This window comes from Dendrobium catenatum, unplaced genomic scaffold, assembly GCF_001605985.2.
Source record: "Dendrobium catenatum unplaced genomic scaffold, ASM160598v2 fragScaff_scaffold_1644, whole genome shotgun sequence".
NCBI lineage: Eukaryota > Viridiplantae > Streptophyta > Magnoliopsida > Asparagales > Orchidaceae > Dendrobium > Dendrobium catenatum.
This window is the reverse complement of record NW_021320106.1, coordinates 1,354,393-1,378,599: the sequence shown is the minus strand read 5'-3', so window position 1 is coordinate 1,378,599 and position 24,207 is coordinate 1,354,393. Positions and strand designations below refer to the sequence as shown.

The 24,207-nt window shown below is 35.4% G+C and overlaps 1 protein-coding gene across 5 annotated transcripts; it reads left to right on the top strand.

Moving 5' to 3' along the window:
- The first annotated feature begins 1,174 nt into the window (after positions 1 to 1,174).
- Positions 1,175 to 23,906, top strand: LOC110109468 (F-actin-capping protein subunit alpha). Of its 5 annotated transcripts, XM_020840542.2 has the most exons (11): positions 1,175 to 1,415; positions 1,486 to 1,601; positions 2,173 to 2,262; positions 3,677 to 3,741; positions 5,496 to 5,500; positions 5,570 to 5,666; positions 9,937 to 10,015; positions 10,155 to 10,232; positions 21,609 to 21,683; positions 21,766 to 21,801; positions 23,551 to 23,906. In XM_020840542.2, the coding sequence occupies exons 1-11, from the start codon at positions 1,298 to 1,300 to the stop codon at positions 23,656 to 23,658; spliced, it is 867 nt and encodes a 288-aa protein (XP_020696201.1). In that variant the 5' UTR covers positions 1,175 to 1,297; the 3' UTR covers positions 23,659 to 23,906. The 5 variants fall into 5 exon arrangements, with proteins under 5 accessions (XP_020696201.1, XP_020696199.1, XP_020696200.1 ...); XM_020840540.2 differs by having other exon boundaries at positions 5,496 to 5,666; XM_020840541.2 differs by lacking the exon at positions 5,496 to 5,500 and having other exon boundaries at positions 1,177 to 1,415; positions 5,505 to 5,666.
- Positions 23,907 to 24,207: the final 301 nt, after the last annotated feature.

The following is a 24,207-nucleotide window of genomic DNA, read 5'->3' as shown; positions in this document are numbered from 1 at the left end:
ATTCATTGATGAAATTCAAATTAATGTGATGAGATAGATGTCTTGCGATAGCTAAAAATGAAACAAAAGATTTGAGGAGAAAGAATATTTTTAATATGCATGTTGTGAATATTGAAAATAGATGAATGTTCAACTTGACAGGGAAAGTGCAACGAATGTTATCTCAACATGCACCCATTCTAGAGCCAACATAAACATTGAATCTCATTTAGGGATAGTCTTACCCATTATGAGATAAATTTTACTACACTTATTCCACCTTTTTCTTTGAACTTAAGCTCACATATGGTAGAATTTAGAACCTTACGAAAAGAGTTTTCTGGTCCATTTCTACTTCGCTTATTACATCTGATGAGACTCACGTATCTGTTGTGGTCTCCCTTGATGTAGCACAACAATTATATCAAACTTATGAAGTTAAAGGCCCCCAAACTCTTCCTCTTTCCAAAAACTCCAAACAGGCCTAGTCTTGGCATACCTTTTACCTTATCTCCCAAACTCTTCCTCTTTCCATCAAAAACTCCAAATCACTTAGTAAGATAATAAAATAAGTAATCTTAAATATTTTTATTAACTAATCCCATCAAAAGCCCCCTCCCTCTCCTCTTTGAAGCTGTAAGAGCTTTGACTATTAATTAAGAGATTTTATGTTTAAATTTTATGATTTATCTTAATTAATCTAAATGTAAAAAAATTATATAAATAATTTATTGATCAGACAAAAATTTATTTTATATCTTGCTGCACCTGAGCTCGGAAGAACAAGCTTAGTGCACCGCTCTTCAAATATTGATGCCACGCCGCGAGTACGTTCAGTAGAGTTGCGGCCCCATGTTATCCCTCTCCGGCAACGACACTTCACAGTCCATAACACGAGAAATTATTCTGTGCGGAATCCGGTTATAGAGCTGTGTTCGGATGCCAGTAAAATCATTACAAGTGGCGTGCTTACATGGAAAGTTAGGATATTCATTTGACTTCTTACTCGACCCGTTTGTCTTTTCGGACTTACTGCAGACGAAGAAAAATCCGCAACAAATAATCAATAAATAAGCAGAAAATGCACAACATATACATAACAAATATTCAATAAATACGCAACAAATACATAATAAATACTCAATTAATTCGCAAGTCAAATAAATGCTGACTTTTAACTTTCCACAACACAGCCGTTCTCATCGGACGGACTTGATTTTCCTCCGTCGCCGTTAGATCATACAGTCACCCCCGGCTCTCTCCGTCCCTTTCGAGATTTCCTTCCCTCGATCCCAGAATCTCCTCATCGCTTCCTCCCATGGCGGACTGGGGGGAGGAGTCCGAGAACCCGGAACTGACTGAGAAGCAGAAGAAGGAGATCGCCAAATGGTTCCTCACTAATGCCCCTGCCGGCGAGATCCAGTACGTTGCGAAAGGTCTCCTCTCCCTTCTTTCTCTCTGTTCAGATGCATTATTAACGGCGCTGACCGTTCTTAGGTCTTACAGATGTTCGGGCGCTCATAGCGGATGACAGATTGTACAATATGGCAGCGGCTGAGGCCTTTCCTCTCTTCAACAAAGCCCATCTCGTAGTTCTTGAGATGCCCGATAGGAGCGGCGATGTGAGTTCTTTCTGTTACTCCTAGAGTTTTAGTAGTATGTGGTCGTCGTGGGGATCTTAGTGTTGTTAAGTGTTAAGTGGCTGCAGCACACCATCTCAGTCGTGAATTAATAACTATCGATGTTTATATCGTGTGTTTAATGCCGTTGGACTATTGGATAAGCTACATGGTGGAGATAATGCAGCTCAGAAGAAACAGCTAGAATAACCACAAAATCATCAACAACGCCATTGGGGGGTACTGGAGATTATGGGTGGATACAATTTTATTAGCTGCATTGTTTTAAAATTCGTTATTCAGTAAATAACAATATAAACAATAACAATGTCTGTGCCATTTTCTCTCAAACTAAAACATTTTTCACTTTTATCTCCTAATATCACAGATGCTAGTGACATCTGCAACTTTGTAGCCCAATAGTTCGTAGAGTTATTCATCATCTCACCTTTCAGCAAAGTTATAAACTGATTTTCATATTTCTTATAGCAAGCAATCAACATCACAAAGCCTTCATATTCATTATATATGCATTAATTGTTCTTATTTATATATTTAAATGTGCCACTTTCAGGTAATAATATCGTCCTTTGGTGAAATTGACAAGGATAACTTCTTTGATCCTAGGACTGCTCAGATTGTTACGGTGGATCATATGAAACAGGTAATTTTGTGGCTTCATATTTAGCCCAACTCCTCTGTCATCACAGTTTACTAGGTTTCTTGGAAAATAAGTTGATCTGCGACAGTTATTTCTTTCTCTGGCTTTCAAGATTTGGATCTCAAAGGCATGATTTGATCGATTTCTGTCAGTTAGCAGTTAATTTGTACTTTTAACATTGTTTTCAAAGCATAATTTGCAATGCAATGCAGATCTTTTTTACTTCAATGCACAAAGCTCAATGTGAAGCAGTTTTTTTACTAACTAGAACACTCATAACTTATATATCATTTGTACAAACCACATCAAGTACTAATTTTTAATAAGTATAATGATAAATTCAACATCAATTGCAAAATATGAATGATTTAATAAATGATTTAAAATTTTGAATAAATTTGAAAAGAAATGTGAATTAAATACCTAATTTGATGATAGATTTTGAAAGTGGACCTGCAAATTGAAAATTCTAACAATTTCTATTATGTTTTAAATTGCATGCAATTTATGGAACAAATAATAAAAAGGATATTCCAGATATGAGATACTCTTATTAGTGAATGAATAAAGTGAATTCTTCATGCATATGCTCTTGGACCAAATTTAATATTGTTCAGCTTCAATCAACCATGGCTTAAACTGGAACTACATTAAGCTTGTACTGTGTCACTTTATATGTAGCTCATGGGATGCATTTTGTGTCATTTTCTATTGCGATTTTCTTATTTTTCTTCTGTGTAAATGGTAGGTCTGTGTTGCAAAAGACATATAGTACATACCAAACCTTCAAATTGTGCCATAGAGAAGCCATTTACCATGATACCATCATTATTAGGAAAATTCAGAATTGCAAAATGTGCCAATAGGCTCGTTGCTAGCATTGAATTGATAGCAAATGCAACTATATGCAGGATTGGCTGGGTAAGAAGTTAAACAGCCAAACCTAGCAGCTAGGCAGTTGTAAGAAGGCTGTTGTTGCCAATGATGATACGATGATTGTGATCGGTACTATGTTTTAATATGGCACTAAACATGCTACTTTGATAGCCTTCCCAAAAAATTGTCTGAAACCGTCACACTAATACTTGTTGCTACTTGGTTTGTAATGTAGGTGTATTTGAATACGTCTAAACTTATTAGAGAATATTGTTTTATTCTTTGGATAAGTGAATGGTTATATTTGTTACCTTTGTAACTTGAAAATGGATATTTTATGCGAAATATCATGTTTTAGGCTTTGTTTGGGGTGGCTTTCGTATTGCTTTATAAAGTAGGTTTTTAATACAATTTTTTTTTAAACTATAAATTTTTTTACCAGTAAACATTTTTAGAAAGCAATAAGAAAATTGTTTCAAATAAAGCCTTATTCATAGCACTAGCTATTTTACTTCCTTTATTATACGCTTTGATTTTTCAGGTTTGCACAAAGGTACGACCTGCTAATGATGAAGAGCTTCCATCAGCCTATGTTGAGGAATTTCGGTATGTTCCTCTTATAAACAGCAAATATGTGTAGTGCATTGCAAACTTCAATATCTGTTGATTATCAAATACGTACGAGGTGTGTGTTTTTCAAACTTGCAAAAAGTCAAATAAGCCTACATTGCTGTTAGCAAAATGATTTGGATAAGGCCATCAATAGCAAAGTAATTATTAAGTTAATGTTAATAAAATAGTTTTATTATATAAAAATAGGTTAAAAAGTTACCGTCCATAAGCATGATGATGTAGGACTACAATGCTTAAAGTGATATGATAAGAACTTGCACGATTTCTTGATAAAAACAATTATGATTAGAATTACTAGCAAATTATGAGCTAGGTGCAAATAAAACGATTAAATAAAACATAAGAGTGGTCACTTCCATTTAGGTCAAGTTGCACAATAAGCGCTTGAATTATCAAACAACAAAGAGAATCATTAACATGCAAATGGAATAGCTTTCAACAAAAATTCCTAATAACAACAAAATTAGAAGCAAATAAAATGCACTCAATCCCTATAATGGGAGAGGGATTTATGGCAAGGGTTAATGCTTGCTTAAATTTGGGGATTTAAGTTAGGGAAGAGAAAATTAAATATCCTTTAATCAAATATTGATTTGAGGATGGGGTTTAAAACTTTCCTAAAATAGATTTTGTATTTTAGGAAAGATTTTGAATTTCAAATCACTTGTATTTGAATTCAAAATTATTCCTAGTTTTATGCAATCTAAATTAGGAAATAAGAAAAGAAAACAAAGGCGGGGAAGACTCAAAGGGGCCGGCGGATAGGGTGAGGGTGGCCGCCAGATTTTGGTGGTGGGGTGTGGTCAGTTGGGTGAAGAGGAGAGGGTTTGGTGAAGGTAGAGAATTGACCGTGGGTGGGGAAAGGGGAAGTAGTGCTGGCGTTGGTGGTGGGGGAAGGAAGGGAAATAGATAGAAAGTAAAACCACAAACCCGACTCGTCTAGGTTGGTGGGTGATGCGCAATTCTCCCTCTCCTAGGGATCTCACTCCAATCTCTAAAGCTCTCATGAGAACTCAAACAAAGAGAAGAAATTTTTTCAATCAATCATTCATTAACATTAAAAGAGAATAATGAGGCTATATATAGCCTCATACAAAGACTCAAGAAAATAAAAGACGACAACGCCCACTGGGCTTACATACGGCCTCCCTTAATTAAGGGGTAAAAATGGAAAAACTAATAAAGAAAATACAATATGACATAATAATAAAGAAAATAAATAATACAACTCATAAATACAATGACTCAATCGTGGTCGTAGATCAACGGCCACATCTCTGATAGACTTTCCACGCTCTGATGTCCCTATCACATGAACTATATTATAATTTATCTTCTGAACATGGCAAAGGGTTAGCGAAGGAAAATAAAGACATGAGAGGGGTCTTGTATTTGCAAGTCATATTGAAAACCTTATTCTTTGATGTTTATTTTTTCTATGATTCATTTGAATCTGGAATCATGTGGATTGCGTGCAGAGTAGTTTGCTTTTGATCAATTGTGTCAAGCAGCTTGCTAAAATTACTTGAACCAAAATGCTGATCTGCCATTCGTAGTTGCTTGTAGAATCTTTTGTATCAAGATTTGATGGCAACGTCTTTAGTGTACATATTCATTACTTACTGAATTCCATGCTATTTCTTTTGATGCAAGAATCACCTTTAATTTTTTGTTGTTTATGTTTACTCGATCTTGTTGTGGTTCTTTAGCTTATTTAATATTCTTAGCATTGGTAGGTTTGCACTGGATGCTGAACTTTGCAAATATGTTGTTGATACTTATCCCAAAGGAACCTGTGCAGTTTATTGCACCAGAGGAAAAGACGTGGATGGACCAGGTGTCAACTTTGATTTTGCTGTTGTGATTTCTGCTTCAAGAACCAGCCCACAAAATTTCTGGTGTGTAAGTTGTTTCGTTGAAAAATTATTTTGATGTACTCCTTCTCGATCATTTCACTGAATTTTATGCTTGTGGGTCAGCTTTGTGTGAGCTGCTTGTGCTGCTTTCTCAAGTAGGCACCTTTTTTTTTTAAGATTCTGTATTGAAGACTAAGAAGATGCCAGATGAGTGGAGAATGAGTGTGTTAATTCCTATTTTTAAGAATAAAGGTGATGCACAAGATTGTGCGAATTATAGAGGTATTAAGTTAATGTGTCATACTTTAAAACTATGGGAGCGAGTTATGGAGCATAGGTTGCGGCGTGATACTAATGTTTCTCAAAATCAATTTGGATTCATGCCGAATAGGTCGACTATGGAAGCCATACATTTATTAAGAGGTTTGATGGAGAAATATAGAGAAAATAAGGAGGATCTACATATGATATTTATTGATTTAGAAAAAGCATATGATAAAGTTCCAAAAGAAGTGCTATGGAGAGTTCTTGAAAAGAAAAGGAGTCAATAATGCTTATATTCAAATCATTAAAGATATGTATGCAGGAGCTATTACTTGTGTTCAAACACAAGGTGGATTGACCAAGTATTTCCCTATTTCGGTTGGGTTACATCAAGGATCAGCCCTAAGCCCATATCTTTTTGCTTTAGTCATGGATGTTCTCACTAGACATTTGCAAGAGGATATACCTTGGTGTATGCTTTTTGCTGATGATATTCTTCTTGTTGATAAGACTAGAGAGGGAGTTGAAGGTAAACTTGAATTATGGAGATCAACCTTAGAGTCTAAAGGTTTTCACTTGAGTAGATCAAAAACGGAATATATGGAGTGTAATTTTAGTAGTAATAGACCTAGTGAGGGGATTGTGACTTTGGGCGATCAAGTCATTAATAAGAGTACACGTTTTAGATATCTTGGATCTATTGTTCAGAGTGATGGTGAAATAGATGAGGATATTATCAGCAGAATTCAAGTTGGATGGTTAAAGTGGAGGAATGCATCGGGCTTGTTATGTGATAGAAATGTACCCCTCAAACTTAAGGGAAAATTCTATAAGATGGTAGTGAGGCCTGCAATGCTTTATGGTGCCGAATGTTGGCCATTAAAAGAGAAGCATAATACTAAGTTAAGTGTGGCAGAGATGAGGATGCTCAGGTGGATGAGTGGCTTTACCCTTAGAGATAGGATACGAAATGAGCATATACGTGAAAAGGTTGGAGTAGCTCCAGTAGAAGATAAGATTAGAGAAAGTCGCCTTAGATGGTTTGGTCACATAAAACGGCGGCCTTCCGACGACCCAGTTAAGAGAGTAGAGGTATTAGATTTGACTTATGTTGAGAAAGGTAGGGGTAGACCTAAAAAGACTTGGTTAGAAAATATTAGGAATGACCTTTCTTTATTAGATTTAAACGAGAATTTGACTTTTAATAGGACACAATGGAGAAAAAGGATTCATGTAGCCGACCCCACGTAGTGGGATAAAGGCTTGATGTTGTTGTTGTTGTTGTTGTTCTGTATTGTCACCTACAAGATTGTGATGAATTGATGAGAATTTAATTCTGTAATTTACTGAACACTTTGTAATATATAATTGAAATGCACTGTCAATCATATTTTTTTTAACTGTATGTAGTAACTATATGTTTTGTTAATTACTTGGAAATCCTTACATTTATTATTAGTCTACCAAAACTTTGTGTCTTCTACCTTAATGGTTGTTTTCACACTTTACTGCAAGATTTAATTCCTAAGATTATCTTAAAACCTTTACTAAGCTCTTGCTGCTTAAACATTCTACCATATTATCTAGTCATATGATACCGCACTTGTCTGATAGCTAGAAAAAAAAAAAATTGTTCTGCAGACCCTCTCTATGATACATGTTTCAAATATTAATACTGGAAGAGAAAAAGGCAAGAGAGGGGGCTATGGGGGGAGAGAATAGAAGGATAATATGAAGATGGGATCGATTTTTCTACTTCAAATCACCTTTTGTGGTAGGTTGGGTGTGAGACCTACTTTACTCTCATCTTCTCACTGCACCTATTGCGAACCAATAAGGAATATGCTTTGACATTGTATAGGTTTTGGTGGTATGATGCTTGTAAATGACCTAGTCTAGTGGGTTGGTTTTATATCAATTAAAAGTAGGACATAATATTGAGCCAATTAATAATATAATTGTTGCGGGCTAGAAATTACGCGGCGCCTCGAGATTCGTGCCCGATCAAGCTAATTTTGTGATGACGTATCAATAATAAAAAATACAGCTACATTAATTTAATTATGATTCTAGGTGGTTCCAACATGACTATTATGAGATTAAGGATTACGTTCCTATATTTAATGGGACGTATATTCTAAGAAATTTTTATATTGGATAAATAAATTGGAAGATTTCTTTTAAAATCATAGTATATCCGAATTATGAAGAGTTGAATTTATATAAAAAAAAACTAATAATTCATGCTCAATATTTCCTTAGATTCTTATTTATCAAGTCCTTGATGGCGTCGTGACTGTACTGATCTTGACATAGATTTTTCAAGGATGGCTTATGAGATTTTCATTAGCCGAACTATATGTTATATTGTTTTTATTTAGAAATTCAAATAGCTTTTTACTATAAAAATGGGCTCTATGGCATATAAACAAGTAAACAACAATAAAATACTTATGAATCAATTTCTGGTTAGATGCGGACTTCATTCTAATTTGCTTTTTGATCAAAGAGATGAAAGATGTTTGGGGGAGATGATCTCTTTGTAAAAGCAGAAGGCATTATTTAGTGATCTATTATCCTTCTACTTTGCTTTTATAATTCTTAATTTGGTTGGAATGTGTGACTTTTTTTCGTTCAGGTTTTATACAATTTGGATTCTTTTATTTCTATGATAGCTCAATTTCCAATTGATTATATCTTTTTATATTTTTCTAGTTTTTGGGCTTTTACATTTTATTTCTATCAGGCGGCTATCAAATAATATAAATATGGGTTTCTTCATCTTTTTATTTTCATTAAATAAAATGAAAATTTGTGTAAATTAAGCTTTTATAATATTCGATTTTTTTGTGTATTTACATAATGTTAATCACATCGTAATAGGTTTGTTTTTATAACCTTAACCCTAAGACATCCTACATAAGGGGGAGTATGATGGTGGTAATAGAGAAAGGCAAAGGAGAATTGAATGGCTTTTGCCATAACTTTTTCATATAATTAGTTTTTATGTTACTACCTTCAAATGTATGATGAAGATCATTAATGTTGATCTATAATATAAGAGCAATCCTATAATATGAGTTGATCATTGTGAATTCTTGATCATTGATCAAATTTGATGGAGAAATGAATCCCTCAGTAAAAGTAAAATCAACAATATTGAAATTATTCTAAATGTAATTTTGTCCATGAACAAAAAAAAAATAACTAAGTACTTCAAAATATGCTTAATGATTCACTTATCCAACTATCTAGATCATTCATTAGCATGCTTTTGAATAGTTGATAAATAATCTTATCATCTTAAAATTTCATCAAAATTCACATCCTATTGCATGATTGAAAAATGAGGTAAAATAAAATTATATGAAAAAAAAGTCTTTTTTATTCATCTAGAAAGAATAGAGGATAAGGTTGGCTGGCACCTCTATTATCTTAAGCTAAGGTGACACGAGTCTAGGTCGAGTGAGACAACCTCAACTAAAACTTCAGACATCTTATTTTGGATTTGCTCTAGTTGGAATTCAAGTTGAGTTCAGCGAACTTATTTTTATATATAAATTAAAAAAATCAAATATATATGTAGCTGATGCTACATTGGTGAAACTTAAAGTCTTGAAGGACATGGAAATTTTCCTACTTTTCGGATTTTGCACTTTAAGCAGACTTTTTCATTCATCACCTTTCTCCAGTTGAAATATTTATTTATTTTTCTTGTATTTAATTTGTGCATTGTTTGTGAGAAATGGTAAATGATCAACATTCGTTTTTTATATGCATTAGATATCCCTGCTACTTATTTTCTCTTTTGTCCAATGACCACCTCCTTTATGCTTCTAGAGAAACACCCCTTTGCATAATTCCCTTCAAATACTTGAATTAAACTACTCCTTCAGTGCTGGTATTCTAAAACTTGTCAGGCTTACTATTTGTATTTCTTCTTCAAAAATTAATTATGTTTTCACTACAGATATATGTTCGTTAATATCTAAAGATCAAGTCTAATGGATCTTTTTACTATACAGTTGTTTGCCTTTGTGTTTTGCAGCAATGGCAGTTGGCGTTCTATATGGACCCTTGAATTCAAGGATGATTTGCAAGTTGTGGAAGTAAAAGGAAAAATGCAGGTAATTCACTGATTCCATGATGATGAACTTGCTTAAAGCTAGTGAAAAGATTAACTTGTAATGAACTAACTTGCTTTGATCCATCTTCTTTGGGTTTGATAGCATCAAACTGATTAATTTGACATCAAATATTCACCAGGTTGTTGCACACTATTTTGAAGAAGGAAATGTACAACTGGATGCTAAAAATGAATGCAGGGACTCCACCCTCTTACAGGTCTATACTTGTTTGAAGGAAACTCAGTATAATTCGAGCATGCAACTATTTAAACTATTCGACCTTAATGCAATCCTTTGAATGAAGATGAAAATGATGCCTGCCATTAGCTAACTGTTGAAACATGAATATTGATACCAAAGATCGGTGCTTGAACTATAATATTGCAGTATTCATATTTGCAGTATTAAGTTCATATGCAAAGGCCTACACTACTCAATACTCCTTTAAGTTGTCCATACTCGATTATAAAGGTAGCTCTGTCGGAGAATCTAATCTAATAGATAATACTGTTATGTTCTTAGTTTTCTAAACCATGTATGGTCGATCACTATAAGTATGCTTAATTTGTTAAATGAGTGCAAAAATAAATTTAATATAGGAATATTTATTTGAAATTTTTTTACATACATAATACTTCAAACTATTATATTTATTTATCTAACACCCAAAGTATATTATTTACATTCCTACCACCCAAATACACCCGTTTCATCTAAATTACCACTCCGTTACCCTATCTGCCCTGCTCATCGCGAGAGCAGGTTTGCTCTTCATTCTCTCCATTTCTTCGGTGCTATCAAATCGGAAGTATAGATTGGAGCTCGCCGTGAAGACAAAACCCCTATCAGCCTGACCCTTGGCATCTTCTTCGGTTTTACGGTTTGCTCTTTGTCTACTCCCTTTCCTCTTTGCTATCGTGTTCGAAAGTCCAGATCGAAGCTCACGGCTAAGGTAACGATATCTATTTCACGTTTTGCTTATGGATTTCATTGTCCTTTCTACTGGTAGAGTCATCGTCTTCCCATTTTTTCTGGACGTGTAGAGTGCCATGTATTGTATATTATTTGATTTGTCTGCTACAAATTGTATTCTCTAAGCAGCTGTAGAACATATGCAAGAAACATTGGGCACAACTGTATTATTATCATAAATTTGATCTGATCTTAAGAAAGATCTGCATGCAAAACTTGCTCTAGATAAATCTACGCCAGGCTTCATCAGTATAAAACGAAACTACAAATCATATCTGCAAATTATAATGAGAATAAAAAATTATCAGTATTAAACGAAACTACAGTTGTTCTCGATATAACTGTTGTTTGGATCATGAATCAATTTGCATTTGCTTCTGAAGCAATAAGATTCAGATCACACCCTCCCACCCACATTCACCATGAATCCTCTCTCCACATGAATGCTTGGGATTGGAGAAACGAATAGAAAGAAGCTCAAACTGAGTACCCGTTCGAGTGAGGAAGAGGCGAAGGGAGATCTTCTCGGTTTGGTTGTTCACACGACTGTCATCAGACATAGACTCCACTTGGTTATGTTGCTCACACTGGATGGAGAAGGAGAGCAGCACTCTCTTTTAGCGATGGAAGGCAAACACTTTAGCGAAAAAAGATTGGGTTTTCGCATGACAAAGGCAGGGTCGGGTAGACACTCCAGCGACGAAGAAGGGATTTCACACGTGAAAGGCAGAGTCGGGATGGGCTATTCACAGAGTTTTGACGGCGTGGTAATTTAGATGAAACGGGGTGTATTTGGGTGGTAGGTATGTAAATAGTATACTTTAGGTATTAGATAAGTAAATGTGTTATGTATGTAAAAATCCCTATTTATTTTATATGTATTGGTTGGTATAAAGTTGCTTCATTACACCATGCCCAAAATTTTACTTCATTGCTACCAAGAAGACTTTTGGTGTTAATCTGATCCCACAAAACTATACCTGTTTATGTGTGATCCTATCCCTATCCATGACGTGTGGTGCCTATGGTTGTTCTCTATTTCTTGCACAATTCTCCTTGAGATCTATTTTTTGGTTCCGATAGATCGTGTGGTATTCAATCCTGTATCCTTTTGTGATGCGTGGTTCATCTAATGGATTCCTGTAGCAGTTGATTGGAGTTAGGTTGCTTGCGTTCTTATCCTTTTCACCTGAAATTTGATTTCTTTTCTTGAGGGTAGTTCATGTGGTTATCCTGACTTACCCGTACTATTCATGATGAGGACATCGATCAGAGGTTCAAGTATGTGTATCGCCGGAAGAATCATAGATCGATGGCCACGATTGAGAGTTTATATTTTAGAGTTATTTATGCATTTAGTTCTTTTATGTATTCCTATTGTACCTTTTTTTTATGTTGAGTCATGATGTAGCCTCGAGGGCAATTTAGTACTTGTGTCTTCTTTGTGTTGAGACCTATATATAGGTCCTTGCTATTGTAATATGGGGATGAATATTTTGGAATAAAATTTTGTGTTATTTCTACTTCTTCTTGCATGAGGGCTTGAGAAGGGAGAGAGCTCAAGGGGAGCAAATCGCAAGGCCCACCAGTCGTTGGAAGAGTTCGCGGCTCGTGATTAAGTTACCTTATATTCTCGTTCGTGTTTCATTCACCCACTTCCCCTCCACCGCAATAACAAGCCTTCCAAATTTATTGTTGCCGCCACCTCCTTGGAAGGCCGCCACCCACCACCTCGCAACCCCAGCCGGCCTCCTTGCCGGCGACTCCCCTTTCCACCCACCATCCAACCCATCTATCCAAAATTTTAAATTTGAAATTTGAATTTTCAAATTTTAAATTCTTTCCTAATTTGGAATTCTAAATTTGGAAAGTTGTCAGGACGAATTCAAATTTCAATTTAAATTAAATTGGAATCGTTAATTGATCGCCACATCATCACACCAAATTGGAAACCCCCTTTCTACCATTCTCCCTCTCCCTCCTCTCACCTTGCCGCCAGCCCTAGGATGGGCTCCCCCATTGATTGCCTCATTTAATGCTACCTCCTATTTGAAATTCAATTTGATTTCAAATAAACTGCCCCTCCAAATTTACTTAATCCTGAAATTAATTTCAGGATTGGGAATTAATCCCCTATTCTCCCCTCTATTGGCCGCCGGTCTTGCTTGGGGTTAATGCCCATTAAATGCCACTTTATGGCATTGATCGCATGAGGTTTGAAATTCAAATTCTAAGTAACTTCCCCCCAAATTTACTCAAAATCTGAAACTAATTTCAGATTTGAGTAAATCCCCTCTTCCCCTCATCTAACCTCAAATCCTTCTCCTAAGCCGCCGCCCCTCCCCTCTCTCAACCTTGGCCGATCCCTTTCCCTCTCGGGGAAAGTTAGATGCTCATAACAAGTGGGAACGAGAGAAGAGAAGAAGACATTCTCTCCCCTTTCTCCTCAACTATGCATGGCCGATCCTGAGATCGACCACGGCTTCCTCTTCGACAAGCAAGGACGGACGAACATCCTGGCATCACCATTCTTTGACATGCAACTTGGGCACGACGAAACCGTGGAAGGCTACATCGACCGCATCCGATATCAACTTGCATTATCAATCGAGGAGCATCTCCCACCAAGCCGTTGGATCATCATTGGCCATTCACCACCCCTCCGACTCCAACTACTTTCCTGTGGACGAAGGCTTCCGGCATCCTCTTTATTGTGGTGATCTTAATTCTAGTTTGCAAGGTCTTCTCCCGCCAAACCTAGTGTAGTCGAGTGAAAATCCCCAAGGTGAAAATTCTCATTATTAAGTTGCGGATTGTTGTTTATTAGCTATTGGCCTTGCTATTATTTTTGTTTATCTACAAGGATTAGTTAATATACATGCACTCCTTCGCCTAAGCTAGTTGAAAACCAAGAATCTTTATTGAATTACCTTGTCATCATAATAAGCTATTGAGTGAAATTAAATTGTTCAATTTTTCTTAAATTCCTTAATGAACTCCTGCGCATTTGCATGTTTGTTTCACATCACTAGAAGTATGAAAGATGCGTAGTATCTTTTGTAAAGAAAACCATCACTTTATATATAATTAGATAGAAAAGGGCCCTTGTATAAAGTAGAAAGGAAGTGAGATTTCCATTTCAGAATTTTCTCTTGGTTTCAGTACAATCTAAAAGGCGTCTATGTAAAAAATGAAACTGACATGACATACTAAGAAACATGCAAGAAATGTTGTCCAGTATGCACGAATGAAGCCTAATCTGTAATTGACTCGATGAGAATTATTTTGATCCATCAAATCTAATGAGATGAATTGCAAATTATTTTGAATATGCCATTGTTACTGCCATTCTTTAACTTTGCTGTGACATAGTTCCAATGTGACAGTTGTCTTTTTATTTATTTTGAATGTCAGAAACAAAATAATATTTGCTCGTTTGGATGGAACTTTGAATCAACAACAAAGAGAAAAAGTGATCAGTCGGTTTACAGAGGAGAAAGACATTATGGTATTTCATCTGGAAACCAATATACAGTAGCTTCTGTTGTTTGATATGGCTTATAATATGTCTCAGCAACCCTTGTAATTTTTTCTGTAGGTATTATTAATGTCATTGAAAGCTGGCGGTGTTGGAATAAACCTTACTGCTGCATGCAATGCCTTTCTCTTGGTATTTGCTAATCCCTAGTATTTTCTCTGTTGTACGGGGAATGGATTTGTGTGCCTTTAATAGAGAACGAAATTGTGGACATGCATAATGATATGCCCTAGCGATGTTATTTGCTATTTTTCAAAAATTGACATCCTTTTTTTTATTATCTTTTCTCGGACGTTTTGAGTTTGCTAAATTGAATCCATGGACGAGATGCATTGTTTTTACACGAGCTGCTGTTGTATTGTTTTTTTATGCATCTTATAATTATTTATCCTATCATGTTATTTTGTACGTTAAATCCCATCATTTCTGGATTGAAAGTTACAGAATTGGTGTAACTTATCCATCTCACCTTTTGTTTAATTTTCCTTTTGAGGATACGGTTTATGATGCAGGACGGGTAGGGGCTTTGCTAGGGACAAATCTCCTCTCCAATTTTTCTTGACAGCAAGTTCAGATTTCACAAAAAATCTGAGAGGTTTCAGTTTTCTTTCTTGAAAGAGGAGGGAGAACAAGCACCAACTCCTCTTGTAGAACCTGAAAACAGTTTCAGATTCCAAACATCTCTTGCACTTGGAAGAGAAAATAAACTCCAAGCCTCTTGACCAAAGTTTGAAAATAGCTTCAGATTTTGGATCCCAAAATCTGAAAAAATTTCAGATTTTTCCTTCTCCAAAATCTGATAGCATTTGATCTCGAACGACACTGATCTGACCTTGAACCCTGTGGAATTAAATTTGGAAGATTCTAATTTAATTGCCCCCGAACCTGATCCTACTAAGATTATTAATATGAATTTGGGTGACGGTCAGTTGAATCTGAACAATTCTGAGTCTATTTTGAAAATTGGGCATCCTCTTGTTTTATGGGAGTCTATGTTAGGAGTTGCCCCTTTAGATTTGCATTTGAAAGAGTGTTTTTCTTGATTGGACTTATCTCACCACTCCTCGTACCGACTTTTATGTTAGAGAGAGTCTTAGCCCACACTTTCGTATCACCAATCTAACTGTTGTGCCCCCTAATGTTATGAATACCATACCCCATTTCTTAAGTCCCATACCTGCTGGTGAATCGTTTGGCTATCCCATTAGGGCTGTGAGGCAGGACCCACCATCTTACCTTGTTCCTGATTCATTTGTTTTGCCCACTATGTTTTTGTCCTTCCCTATTAAGGAAAATCTCTCTCCTAATTGGATGAATTTACTTGATGACACTGTCGACCCTAGGAGACTACCTACGTTGTTAACTGAGACTTCCCATAGAAGTACCCTGGTAACTAAGAACGTCTTCATTTCTCCCCCTACACCGGTTCCCCTAGATCGAACACTTTAGACCCCTCATTTTGTGACTCGTCCACCTTTATTCTAGTTGTGTTCGTAGGAGTTAGTAAGGTGTGTGTGTGTGTTTGTAGTATGTTGTCTTCCAAGTTATTTATGTTTAAAACTTTTGTGTGAGCCTTGATTCTTGTCATTTGTCATGCATACCGGTTCTTTTGCATATGCATTTGCATCTCATCTCCAGGAGCTTTATAAAGAAATTAAAAGAAGAATTGAACAACGTAACTCCAATTATAAGCTTATTTCAAATCACAAGAAAATATTTAAATAATTCGAGGTTAGAAACTTTGTGATGGTACGGATCCCTCCGTGAATAAGTTGCATGCTAGAAGCACTGGACCTTTTAAGATAATTTCAAAGATAAATAGTAATGCTTATGTGCTGGACCTTCCTAAAAGTTTTAACATCAATCCTACATTTAATATAGAAGATCTAGTAATCTTTGAGGGACCTGAGTTGAACTCTAACAATCCACTTCACACTGAGCCTCTTGTAACCCCACCTGGTGAGAACCCTAGCCTTCATCCACTACCCAAATTACCTTACTTACCTAATGCGGAGAAGATTGAGACAATACTAGATGATGAGATCATTTCCACAAAGAAAGGGGTCGCCGCAGGTACCTAGTTCATTGGAAAGGAACGCCGGATGCAGAGGATACATGGATTGATCGAGAGGAGTTACAAAGTTTGGATCCAAATCTCCTAGAGATGTACGAGAGCTCCAGAGATTCCTATTCGACGGGGTCGAGTTTTCTCCCACCTGGGGAGAATGATGAGGGCATTGATCAGAGGTTCAAGCATGTGTATCGCCGGAAGAATCACAGATCGATGGCCACGATTGAGAGTTTATATTTTAGAGTTATTTATGCATTTTAGTTCTTTTATGTATTCCTATTGTACCCTTTTTTTTATGTTGAGTCATGATGTAGCCCCGAGGGCAATTTAGTACTTGTGTCTTCTTTGTGTTGAGACCTATATATAGGTCATTGCTATTGTAATATGGGGATGAATATATTGGAATAAAATTTTGTGTTATTTCTACTTCTTCTTGCATGAGGGCTTGAGAAGGGAGAGAGCTCAAGGGGAGCCAATCGCAAGGCCCACCAGTCGTTGGAAGAGTCTGCGACTCGTGGTTAAGTTACCTTATCTTCTCGTTCGTGTTTCATCCACCCACTTCCCCTCCACTGCAAGAACAAGCCTTCCAAATTCATTGTTTCCGCCACCTCCTTGGAAGGCCGCCGCCCACCACCTCGCAACCCCGGCCGGCCTCCTTGCCGGCGACTCCCCTTTCCACCCACCATCCAACCCATCTATCCAAAATTTGAAATTTGAAATTTGAATTTTCAAATTTCAAATTCTTTCCTAATTTGGAATTCCAAATTTGGAAAGTTGTCAGGACGAATTCAAATTTCAATTTAAATTAAATTGGAATCGTTAATTGATCGCCACATCATCACACCAAATTGGTAACCCCCTTTCTACCATTCTCCCTCTCCCTCCTCTCACCTTGCCGCCGACCCTACGATGGGCTCCCCCATTGATTGCCTCATTTAATGCTACCTCCTATTTGAAATTCAAATTGATTTCAAATTAACTTCCCCTCCAAATTTACTTAATCCTGAAATTAATTTCAGGATTGAGAATTAATCCCCTATTCTCCCCTCTATTGGCCGCCGGCCTTGCTTGGGGTTAATGCCCATTAAATGCCACTTTATGGCATTGATCGCATGAGGTTTGAAATTCAAATTCTAAGTAACTTCCCCCCCAAATTTACTCAAAATATGAAACTAATTTCAGAATTGAGTAAATCCCCTCTTCCCCTCATCTAACCTCAAATCCTTCTCCTAAGCCGCCGCCCCTCCCCTCTCTCAACCTTGGCCGATCCCTCCCCTTTCCCTCTCGGGGAAAGTTAGATGCTCATAACAAGTGGGAACGAGAGAAGAGAAGAAGACGTTCTCTCCCCTTTCTCCTCAACTATGCATGGCCGATCCTGAGATCGTCCACGGCTTCCTCTTCGACGAGCAAGGACGGACGAACATCCTTGCATCACCATTCTTTGACGTGCAACTTGGGCACGACGAGACCGTGGAAGGCTACATCGACCGCATCCGATATCAACTTGCATTGTCAATCGAGGAGCATCTCCCACCAAGCCGTTGGATCATCATTGGCCATTCACCACCCCTCCGACTCCGACTACTTTCCCGTGGACGAAGGCTTCCGGCATCCTCTTTATTGTGGTGATCTCAATTCTAGTTTGCAAGGTCTTCTCCCGCCAAGCCTAGTGTAGTCGAGTGAAAATCCCCAAGGTGAAAATTCTCATTATTAAGTTGCGGATTGTTGTTTATTAACTTTTGGCCTTGCTATTATTTTTGTTTATCTACAAGGATTAGTTAATCTACATGCACTCCTTCACCTAAGTAAGTCAAAGACTAAGGTTCTTTAATGAATTTACTTGTTATTTCAATAAGTTATTGATTGAGATTACATTGTCCATCGTTCTTAAATTTCTTAACAAGCTCCTTCGCATAATGTTTCACATCAATTCATTTATTCTTTAGGGATTTCAAAGTTATGAGCATTTTGGAATAGCCAACTAAGGGATTGAATGATTATAACTATGAGTTTATTGAAGCTTGTAAAAGATATTTGATTAATATAATTTTTCATTTTTCTCAATTTTGTGTGCTTAGTTAGATGTTGATTCCTTTTATATATGGTGCAAAGACACATTAATTTTTTGAGGAAGTCATCTCCTTATCCTGACATGAGGCTTAAATTTTCTATGATTTAAGATCTCTTGCCATATTCATTTTTTCTTCTAATTAATTCAATATTTATTTTCTGAGTGATTGTTTTTAGTCAAATTAGTTAGATTGATTTATTGACTATGGTGTAAATTCCAATTTTATTGTATTATCTTGTTAATTTTAAATTTCCTGCTAAATTTCTTTTATTCGAATAATCATCAAGTTATTGTTTTCTTTGGATTTCTCTTATCCTTCATTCTGCATCAAAAGAAGAAAAATTTAGTTGTTTTTTGGATCTCTGAATCCTACCATTGGTTTGCTTGAATTTCGTCATGTGCGTCATTTGGTTGCTTCAGGAATACTAGATCATAACATATCTTGCAGTAAATTGGTATCATGCATTAAGATTGCATCATTATATCAAGTAGTAGTAGTAGGACTTAAATTATAATGGGATCAATAAAAAATAATAAATGATGTAGTGTAATAAAATTGGTCGCTTTTAATTTTAGGCATCTACAAACTGACTATCATGTGGTTTAAATTTACGTATGGAAATTTGATGAGAGGTATAATCCCCAGTAATTTCAAATTGGATCAATAACTTAGAAAATTTCTTTGAAAATTATAATGTCTAGTTCCCAAAAAGTTAAATATTAAAGCAATATTACCAAGACATGCTCAATCATATTGATGAAGTGTTGTTGCTAAGTGTTCATTTACTAATATAAAACATAAGCTTAAATAGTTGTATTTATTATTTAGTGATTATAAGAATTTACTATATAATTGATTTAAGGATTGTAAAAAAAATTATTGTGTATGAATTATACGTGAGGTTCACAAGTCACGTAGTGACATCTTATTTGTCCCTTAGATATCATAATACCCTTATTTATGTTATTAAATGTCTTAGGCAAAAGTTATAGATGAATTAAGCTACAACACTGCAAAACTCTACATGAGGTTTTATACGAATATTTAGATTTTTAGTAATATTACAATCATTCTATTAGTATTGTCACGCCTGTGATTATTATCCCTAAAAAAAGTCAATATTATCTCCTCTCGAGTTTGTCAAACACAATAACATAAGAATCATATATTATATGGTTGAATTTGATCTAATTAAAAAAACTATAGTTTATGAATGTTCTTTTGAGGATGTATTAGATGCAAAAATATAATTTATAGGTACAATATAAGTGTACATTTGATGTTATTGAATTTTAATTTGCATTTAGGGTAGATCATGTTTATGAATCTAAGCATATATTTGAGTAAGAGCTAGAATTTGAGATTGAAAGCAAAATTGAGTGTGAGTTCATATCTAAACCCAAACTTTTAATTGAAATTGAACCTATAATTAAATTTGAAATTGCTCCAATCATATTTAATATTGTTGATGAACCAATTGAACGGACTAAAAATGCAATTTTTAATAGATTATTTGTCAATGTTAATCCTATGATAAATGATGTTGATTTTAATTTTGATCTCTAGTTTCTTAATTACCAATTCATAAGAAGAATGTTATGAAGTGGAGAGAGTTGAGTTGTGTTAATATTTCAAGAAATATATTTTATGATGGGTACTTTTATAGAAACCTAAAATTTAAGTATTCATCGATCTAGTCAAATTTGAAATTCCATAATTTGTAACGATTAAATTTTAAAAACCAATCAAGTTAGCCCATATAGGCATGTAACATTTGTGTTGTTTGTTTGCTTTCAATTTTTATTTGTCATCCTTTTCTTTAAGAATTAGATATAGGTTTTCATAAGAATCCCTTAGGATGTGTATTAGTATTTTAACATTTCATTACTTGCTTCATGTCATATTCATGATTTGCATGACTTTTTTGGCTTACATGAAGATATTCTAAGTTATTTGTATCATTGATTTATATTTAAGGGTGTAAACAACCTGAGTTTGAGCGAGCTTGCATGAGCTTGTGTTCAGCTCATTCAATTGTTTTTTAATTCAACTCATTTGAAACTGTTAGTAAATATCATGTTTGTGTTCGTCTTATTTGATTTTTCGTTCAAATATGGCTTGTGTTTGAAATTGTTTGTAAACATCATGTTCACCCAATGAGCTTGTTCAGCTTGAATTTATCTTGAATTATTAAAAAAAAAATTAGCTTCAATTTTTTTTAAATTAAGCATATAATGGCGAGTCGTGATTAACTTATTAATTTATATACTAAGTAAAATAATTGTTATAAAATTTAAATTATATATATATTTATATGAATAAATAACGACTCGAACACAATCAAACTATTTCTGTGTTCGGCTTGTTTAAGAAATGAGCGTGAAATATTTCTTCAAGCTCTGCTCGTTATCATAAAAAGCAAGTTGAAACACCAGCTTATTTGCATGCCATAGCTTTTTAGGAAATTCTAAGCCGTTCAGACATTAGCATAAAATTTTAGTAATTTTATGTTAAGCTAATAATGCTGAACTGCAGTGTTAGGATTACTAATTAGTTGAAATATTTTTTCTCATGAACTTGTTAAAACCTTCATCTTTGCATACAGCTCTTTGAAACATTTACAATAGCATGTAAGATATTTGCTTCTAGTCACCATGCTCTTTTATCAAGGGTGCTTAGGATCTTGACTTATTTTTGCTAGAAATACTAAAAAAAACAGAATTCTACATACAGATCCTTAAGAACTTCATCAGTTTCGATTTATGACATGCATCCAACATTTAGTGATTAACCCAAGGCACGTTATAATACCTTAAAAGGGATTCTTTTGTTGAAATTGTTTGTTTAAATATTCTCTCTGTTGAGATTAACCTTTTAATCTGTAATTAACTAGTAATAGCTTCTGTTTAGAGAAACTAACTCCAGGATTGATTTTCTCAGTCACCAGAAGATTGTGCTGTATCAATATCAAACACAATCCGCCACCACGAGGCTGAGTATATGGCATCTCTTGAGGTTATTATCTATTTTGGATTTAATGTCTCATGACGTACGTGTCATCAAGAGATTCTGAGTTTGTTTCTTCAACAATTCACAGGAATCTTATTTGCATTTGCCAGACACAACTTTCAAGGTATTTGTCATCTTTTGCGATGTTATGCAATTAGTTTTTATTAACTTTGCATTCAATCTTGCTTTGAGCCCATGCAGCTGTGCATTGCATCATCAGAGCAATGATCATACCGTCACAGTTAGTTCAGTTTTTCTCCGCGCCTGGCGTGCGAGAAATTATTAGGTGCAGAGTCCGGATGTAGAGATACGTCTGGACTCCAATAAAATATTGACACGTGGATATTCAATTGGATTTATTTTTTAATTTATATATTTAATGTGTCCGCGGAACTTTAAGCCAAGCGCACCAAAAGCGTAGCCAAAGTGCAGGTAAAGCGCAGGTAATGCGCAATAAAAAAGTACAACAAAAGAGCAGTCAAAGTGCAACTAAAGCGCATGTAAAATGCACAAAAAAAGTGCAACCAAAATGCACTCCACGTGGCATATTTTAATTGGATGTCCGAACGTATCTCTACGTTTGGATCCGCACCTAATAATTTCTCTTGGTATGCAGCCTTAACATCATTTTTTTTAGATTTGCGGTTGTGCGTATTAGCCCGTGTGGTGTGGTCATGTGGGGTGGGGGAGATTGTGGGTTTCAAGCCCAAAGGGTTGGACGCCACGCAACCTACGCAACCTTTGAAAGCTCAGATGACTTACAAACTTCACACACATGGGCCCAAAGGGATATAAAATGGTTGAACTTGAGCGAGCGCAAGTGTTTTTTGGCTCGGCTTGCTAAACAAATGTGCAAAATTTCTCATTTGTATTAACTTTGTTGAGCCGAACACGAGCTATTCATGATCATAAAATCAATGGGTATGTCGTCACAAATATACACATATATCATTAGAAATATAAATGTATGAATATGAATAAAATACAATCTATATGGGTATATGTACAAATATATACATGAGCACATCTAAGTATACATTCATATAGATTCATATTTCTATACATCTATATGCATATAAGTAAAGCCGAGCATGATTGAGCAAATCTTATTAGTGTTTGGTTCATTAAGTTAAACTAGACCTAATTATTGAGTTGAATGCGATTGAAAATGAACAAGAAGCTTTTTGATAGCCCTACACATGAGACCTCTGCTGCAGGATTTCATCTTTGTGTTGGTGCTTGAATTTATCCCATGCTTTGCACATTGCACCACAAGTTGCCAAATTAGGCCGGTGCACAAGGGCGGAACCCTTAAGCGCCCAGTGGGGCAATTGCCCCCCTAAAAAAATTTAAAATTTGTTTATTATTTGAATTTTTAAGTCATTTGTCCCCCTCCAATTTTTTTACTCTTTATTATAGGAATCTTTAGGCAATTGCGCCCTCCCCCTAAAAAAATTAAAATACTATCATCTTTAGGCGATTGCCCCCTAGTAGAATTATACACATTGTGTAAAGGGGTTATTACAAGAGATTTTCATATACAGGTCGAACCCCATCAGGAGGCGCTGCCCCCTTGGATCTCCGACACATTGTTTTACATTATATGAAAAAAAAAATCTCTACACTTTCTATTTATAAGTTTGCCCCCTCTAAAAATTAAGATTGGTTACACCCTTGTCGGTGCAACAGCACAGTAGAATAACCCATAATGTGCTGTTTTGGGTTAAAGTAGGATTACAGTTTTTTCTTTCAATTTTCCAAATATGAAAAGCTATTATCTATATAAGGTTATTCAGTCTATTGTGAATATTCTTTTATAATTTCCTCCTCTATATATGCCCTTTTCTATTGAATTGTGTAATGGTGGCTGCAGGATCTTAGGAGGAAGCTTCCTGTTACTCGGACTCTATTTCCATGGCAGAATACTTTGCAGTTCAGCTTAACCAGAGACATCTCGAGAGAACTTGGAATTGGGAAGTGAAGTTTTTAGTCAGCTTATGCCAAAGTTGTAATTCAGCTGTTTGGTTAGAATTTTTTTTCTTAAACCTCGGCCTCTTAGCTTGTTTTCCCATTGCACTTCATTGATATGATTGTTTACTCCCGTTAGATTCCCAATCCCCCTCGTAGCTGATCTACACTTTGAAATATTTTACTTTGTTACTCTCATTTCAGCCATTAATATGTTCACCCTGCATTAGCAATTTGGAGTACAGTTTTTTTAAAGGAAAATTTGCCTTCTAAGCTGGAAAATTATCGTTATCTCCTTGCACCTCGAAGGTTCTTGTTATATCTGTATCAAAACAAGTAAATACTATACTTGGGCTTTATTTGGGATAGCTTTTTTATTGTTTTCTGAAGCAATTTTTTAGTATAAAAATTTTTCATCCAAAAAATTTTTGTACTAAAAAACCGCTTTAAAAAACAATAAAAAAGTTATCCCAAACGAAATCTTACTAATGAAGGCGGTGCATACTAATCAAAGACACGTAATTTTTATATTATATATTGTTTTCTAAATTATTTCTTGATT